General features: G+C 36.6%; 1 protein-coding gene across 1 annotated transcript; it reads right to left on the minus strand.

Annotated features, from left to right (window-relative positions):
- Positions 1 to 3,464: 3,464 nt before the first annotated feature.
- On the minus strand, positions 3,465 to 4,397 carry LOC110289582 (olfactory receptor 4C15-like). Its single transcript, XM_021155860.1, has one exon. The coding sequence runs from the start codon at positions 4,395 to 4,397 to the stop codon at positions 3,465 to 3,467; it is 933 nt and encodes a 310-aa protein (XP_021011519.1).
- Between the last annotated feature and the right edge of the window lie 2,288 nt (positions 4,398 to 6,685).

A 6,685-nucleotide genomic window follows, 5' to 3' on the forward strand; every position in this document is an offset into this window, starting at 1 on the left:
TTTCAGTGGTTAGAGCACTCTCTGCTGGCAAACTCTCCTCTTACAGGGAAGGTGCACAGATATCTGGTGTTTGGACCTCCTCCTGGCTGAAGAAGAAGGCCCAAAACAGAACCTTTCCCAGGTGCTGTGTTGCTTTGGCAGGTCACAGAAGCTCTCAGCTTCAGTGGTACACACTCTCACCTGTGCAGACTAAGTTCCTAAGTTCAGAGGAGTCCTGGAACCAAGATGGCACTCCCTGCTCCTGAGGCAGAGGGCTCCCGTGCAGGGCGGACTTGTGTCCTCCCCAGCTGGGAGGGTGGCCGGATGTCTGGGGCCTGAAAAGGGTGCTGCCTCAGTGGCTCTGTGGCTCCCGCCTGTCCCAGAAGCTGTTTGCTTCTGTGGTGCACACTCTCACCTGTGCAGACTAAGTTCCTAAGTTCGGTGGAGTCCCGGAACCAAGATCAAGATTTTTTTTTTTAAATATAAGAATTGTGTAAATATTTTTATGGGAATTGCACTAATTCCCATAAAATAAATAAATAAGAGTTATAAAAAGTAAATAGATAAGAGTTACCAAAAACAAAGCCAAACAAACACTAAACATCCTGAGAGTAGTAATGCAGCCCAGAAAAGACAAATATGTTATGTAGGTATGTATTCTCTTAGAAGTTATCTTTAAAGCTTTCAATAAGCATTAAAATCTGTTCAAATATAGAATTTATATAGAGAGTTATATAGCAAGAGATAAGTTGGGAGGTAAGGGTAAATGATAGAATGTATAGAATGAATTTTGGGGGGCCAAGAGGGACAGGAATGGGAGGATTAAATGGACAACGTAAGGGAAGAAGGGAGTTAAGGAAAGTATATGGAGAGGAACAGCTAATACTGGGAACCATTTGAAGGGGTCATATAAATCCTATTATGGTAAAAGATTCTTTAAATATGTACATTTGGAAAAATGTAAATGGAATCTTCAAATAATGAGAGATTTAAAAGCAACCCTGTCATAATCAAGTGAAGCATCTAGTGCCAGAAATGGGCTATATATAATGAAGTGGTTGGACAAAGGGGCCCAGTGAAAACCCCCTAAACAGGGTATTTCCAAGACTATTGGTTGCTCTTTACAAAATAATGATAAAGCCCCATTCCTGGAGACCATACTTACACATCTCATTGAACACGGACAAAATGAATTGATTCCTATCAAGAGCCTTTACTCCTACTGCCTAATGTTCATGGTAGTGGAAGGGAGTCTGTACACTACCAGAGGAGAAAGTTAAGTGCTAAACTTGCTACAAATCCTTAGACTACAATTGTGACACATCTGCAATAATCACTAGCTCAACTCCTGCCTGCTTAGATTTAAGACCCTCTCTCCATGAGATGAAGCCTATACCTGATATTTCTTGATTGGCTAAGATCCTGAAATTCTATAAGACAGGAATGGGAAGAAAACTGAATACTATAAAAGAACTATAGAAATAAAATTCTGATATATACATACATAAGTGTTTCACTTAGCTATTATCAGAAAAGCATCTCCTTCAGGTGATAGTAACTAATGCAGAGACCCACAACCAGGCAATAAGTAGATGGGGAGAGACATTTGAACATTCAGACCTAAATGGGGTATCTTCATCAATCTATTCTTTCAGACCTAAGGATCTATGCACAGGAGGCAGAAAAATTATAATAGTCAGTGGCCATGGAAGACAACAGGGAAACATGGCCTTACAAACACTAATGACCGACACAGCCATTGGGTAAAAAAGTCTGTTTCTGCATATATGGGGCCTGCAGAGGTTTAAGAAAGATTATTTCTCAGTACAGGGAAGTGGAATAGACATGAGTGTCCATCTCTAATCAAGAAGATATCAACAAATAACAACTGCTAACAAATAAATAGTTTATTCCAGTGGAGTATCAAGGGATGTACAAATCACACTTAAAGACAGGCCACATACCCAGCTGTAATGGCCAAAACAAAAATGAACTAAATGATATTTTTGGAGACTTTTTAGTCTTACAAAGTTTTGTTTTATCATTTTTAACTTACTTGTCTTTTGCATACATGTTATGATTTCTGAATTTGTGTTTTCATGGTTGTTTCTCTCTCTCTCTCTGTGTGTGTGTGTGTGTGTACATACACTTTCAGAGATTTACTTTGCTTTTATTTTTGTTATTTTTTGTTTTATTGTGTTATTTTACTATTTGTTTTCTCAGGAGAGAGAGAGGAGAGGGAGAGGGAGAGGGAGAATCTGAGGGAGAGGTAGGAAACAGATTTCCCAATTTCAAGCACACATTTATTTTGCCAACCAGTTTTAGTTAAACTCTGAAAATGAAAGTATCCCAACAGCTAAACCTTTTCAAATAATTAATTGATTAAATGAGAGAATAAAATTAAACTGCCTTTATTTTTTAAGGCATTTTAATTAGATATTTTCTTTATTTACACTTCAAATGCTGTCCCCAAAGTCCCCTATGCTCCTGCCCCCGCCCTGCTCCCCAACCCACCCACTCCTGCTTCCTGGCCCTGGAATTCCCCTGTTTTGGGGCATAGGATCTTCATAATACCAAGGGCCTCTCCTCCCATTGATGGCCATCTAGGCCATCCTCTGCTATATATGCAACTAGAGACATACTGGATACTGGTTAGTTCATATTGTTGTTCCTCAAAGTTTGGTGCTGAGACAGAAGGAAAGACCATCCAGAGACTGCTCCACCCGGGGATACATCCCATATACAACCACTAAACCCAGACACTATTGCTTATGCCAGCAAGATTTTGCTGACAGGACCCTGGCAAATCTACTTTTTTAAAATATATATATCAAAGTTCAGTAGACTTCTCAGAGTGAATGTGTGAATGCAGAAACATAAATTCTCATGCCCATTATTGATGCCTTCTGTATTGAAAGATGTCATTATTGTGTAAAGAGTTATGAGTATATTTGCCCAATAAATTATTGACTGTTTTTATTCTCTTCATTGAGTTGTCAGGTGTTTTTTTGTTTTTGTTTTTTGTTGTTGTTGTTTTTGTGATTTGTTTGTTTGTTTGTTGGAGTGATTGGTTGATGGGTTGATTGATTGATTAATTGATTGATTGTGTTGTTGTGGGAGGTAAGGTAGGATGTGTGTCTGTTGGTATATGTGCCTGTTATAAAACATGTGAGTACATGTGAAAGATAAGTGATATTTCTGCCTGTTAACACTCATGCAGAACCAAACAAAGTCACACTTCTATAACTATCTATTATGTTCAACCTTATTTTCTTAGAATAAATCTCCACTGAACCTTGAACTCATTGTTCTTAAGCTGAATCCACAATGAAGTAAAACTCTCAAATTGGCAGATTCTCCTGTGTACTAGCATTGCATTAAGAATGTGTTTTTGTGCTCAGTTGCAGCATTAAAAGTAATGAAAATAAATCTCAAATCATTCTGTTTGCATAACAAGTGTCCCTTTCCCACAGAAGTAAAATATTTTAAAATTTATCAGAAACTATTAATCTCTTCCACATTTTCCTGATAGCATTCTTCATTTCCTTATTCCTAAAAGTGTAAACCATAGGATTTAGCAATGGTGTAAGGACATTGATAAATATAAGCATGTTTTTCTCAAAAGAGAATGCAGAAGTAGGTCTTGCATATATTAATAGGCATGGGACAAAGCACAAAAGCACAACAGTTATATGGGACCCACAGGTGGAGAGAGCTTTATGTCGACCATCAGAACTGTGGGCTCTCAGAGAGAACAAGATGACACCATAGGAGACAAGCAATAAGGAGAAGATTATAATGCATATAGCACCACTGTTAGCAAATATCAAAAGGACATAAATGTGTGTGTCTGTGCAGGCAAGCTTCAGTAATGGGAACAAGTCACACATGTAATGATCAATGACATTGGGTCCACAGAAGGGCAGCTGCAAAGTGAAGATGATTTGTATGATAGAATGCAAGAAGCCTCCTGCCCAGGACACCACTACCAAAATTCCACAGAGCCTCCGAGTCATGATAGAAGAATAGTGAAGTGGTTTGCAAATGGCCACATAGCGGTCATAGGCCATGGATGCCAGGACAATCACTTCTGCCCCAGTGAAGAAGTGGACTGTAAACAGTTGTGTCATACAACATTCAAAGGAGATGGTCTTCCTCTCACAGAAGCAATCTACAATTATCTTGGGGGTGACAGTAGATGAAGTGAATGCATCCAGTAAGGACAGGAATATCAAGAAGAAGTACATGGGGGAGCCCAGCAGTGCAGGGCTGTAGATGATGGTCACCACAATAATCATGTTGCCCCCAATAGTTGCAAGGTAGATCAGCAAAAATAAGACAAATAGTATTTTCTCCACATACAGGTTCTGTGAAAGTCCCAGGAGTATGAACTCAGTGACAAAGCTCTGGTTTTGCATGATTCATAAAAAGACTGTCAAAGTAAATTTTGTTAACATAAAATCTTCAAGTATGAGAAAAATTGCTGCTTATAAATTCACAATATCAACATCAACAAGATTACATACACCTATTAAAATTCCTTTGATTGAGTCTATTGCAATTGAAAATAAAATGTAAAAGGATTTTTGAAGGTAATAGTTGTGTAACCTGAAGAACTGATATAAACAAGAATGATTAAATACTTGAAAACAGACAGATTCAGAGGCAGGTGGATTTCTGAGTTCGAGGCCAGCCTGGTCTACAGAGTGAGTCCCAGGACAGCCAGGGCTATACAGAAAAACCCTGTCTCGAAAAAAAAAAATTTACAAAGATATTTAGTTGTTCAAGTGGAAATAAATACTTCATATTCTACTAATCAGCTTCTTAAAATCCTTTGTGTTTCTTCAAGAGAAATATTAAAACAATATTGAAAGTATAACCTAGGTAGGAACAAAAGACAAGAATTTATAAAGTATATCTGTCTCTTCATGGGATGAGCCATGGCTGAGTAGTCCTTATGCACAAATAGAAGAAGAGGCAAAATGTACTCTTTGGTGCACATAAAAAACCTTGGCTATTTTTACAATTTAGTTTATACTAGAAAAGCATACTTATGAATTATTCTTTCCTTCTACTTCATTTTAAAATTTGACTGGAACAATATTAGAAGTACTCTGTTTCCATCACATACACACACAATACTGAAAAATATGCCCCAAAAAATCCAAAGCAATACAGAAATAAGCAAAGAAAATATTATAGATCAGGTCTCAAGCTCTTGATATACACTGTAAGATAGAGGTTATTGTCACTTTCTTATTGTACAGTGTTTTAATCCAAGTTGCAAGACCAAATGAACAAGGAATTGATAACCATAGATTTTAAGAAATACATGTTTCAAGACTTTTGAGATCTCCAAAGGGTCAATTTTTGAACAGTGAATTATTTTTTCTTATTTAAAGCTACGTTAGTGGATATTCTTTCTATTCTCTTCACAAACAACAAGAAAACATCTTGTTATGATCTCCCCATGTCATTGTGGCATCTCGTCCAAGTGATGGAGCCAAATCTCACATACAAAAACCAGCAGCACATATCTGCATACGAGAAATCAGTCATTGAATTTGAATTAGATTCTTGAGATTAATAATCTGCTGCATAATAATGTTTTGTTTACTTGCTAAACTTAATAAACTTAATAAAATAAACTTAATAAAATGATATGACAGAGTTGGAAATTTGTATAAGGTTACTATAAAACATGTTTATAAACAATTTATATGTTCATCTTAAACAATTATGAAGAAGGTCAAGTTGAAAATGTGAAAATTATATTCATTGTCACATGACCACAAAATTCTACATTTAATTAATTCACTTGAAAACCTATCTGCCTCTTTAATCTACCTCTTTAATAGGCACTAATGTAATATTCCATCTTACATATTCATTTCCCCTCCTTGCCATGGCTACAAGGAATATCTATTCCCTTATTTGAAATATGAGACTAAAAATAATTCAACTGTATTGTGAAGAAAAGAATGTGATGATTTTAATGACTGTAATTTTAAAAAACAGAAACTATTTTACTTACTAATGTGTCTATCCTGAGGTGCTGATATATTTAATTTAAATCAAAGAACATTCTCACGAAGTTCTCAGAGCAGCTATCCACTAGAATCTGTAATCTGAAACTGAATCTATTCACAGGCTACTGCAAGACAAACTGGCATAAACTAACCCTATAATGTTATTGGCTCCGAAAAATACATATGTTCAAGAAGGACTGAGAAAATCACTATAGAATTTATTGGTTCTGATCTGGTTGTAAAGCACGATGGCCAATGAATTGGAGTAACTAAGAAGACCACAACATGGTGCCATGCATGAAAATGTCAGATTAAAAATCCTCATCCCTTATAATGATAATATTTGAATATAAAGGAAAACCTACACTAGACTCCTGATACCTGCCCCCAGGAGGCCTAAACTCTTACTGTTTTCTGAGACATAGATCAAGATATTTTATACACCTAAAATTCTACAATTCTTGGGTTTCACTTGTGCAAATAAATTTCTTTGGAAGGAATTTGAAAAGGTCTTTGTGGAAAATATATAAAAATAATGACAAAATTAGAATGTGAGAAGAAAGGTGGGGAATGCTCTGGACAAGGTGCTTACAGACAGGCAGGGTGATGAACTTCACTTCCTTTCTTCTAATTCTAATCCCTTTACCCCATCAGCAGTCCTGTAGCAGACCACCTGC

This window comes from Mus caroli, chromosome 2 (assembly GCF_900094665.2).
Source record: "Mus caroli chromosome 2, CAROLI_EIJ_v1.1, whole genome shotgun sequence".
Lineage (NCBI taxonomy): Eukaryota > Metazoa > Chordata > Mammalia > Rodentia > Muridae > Mus > Mus caroli.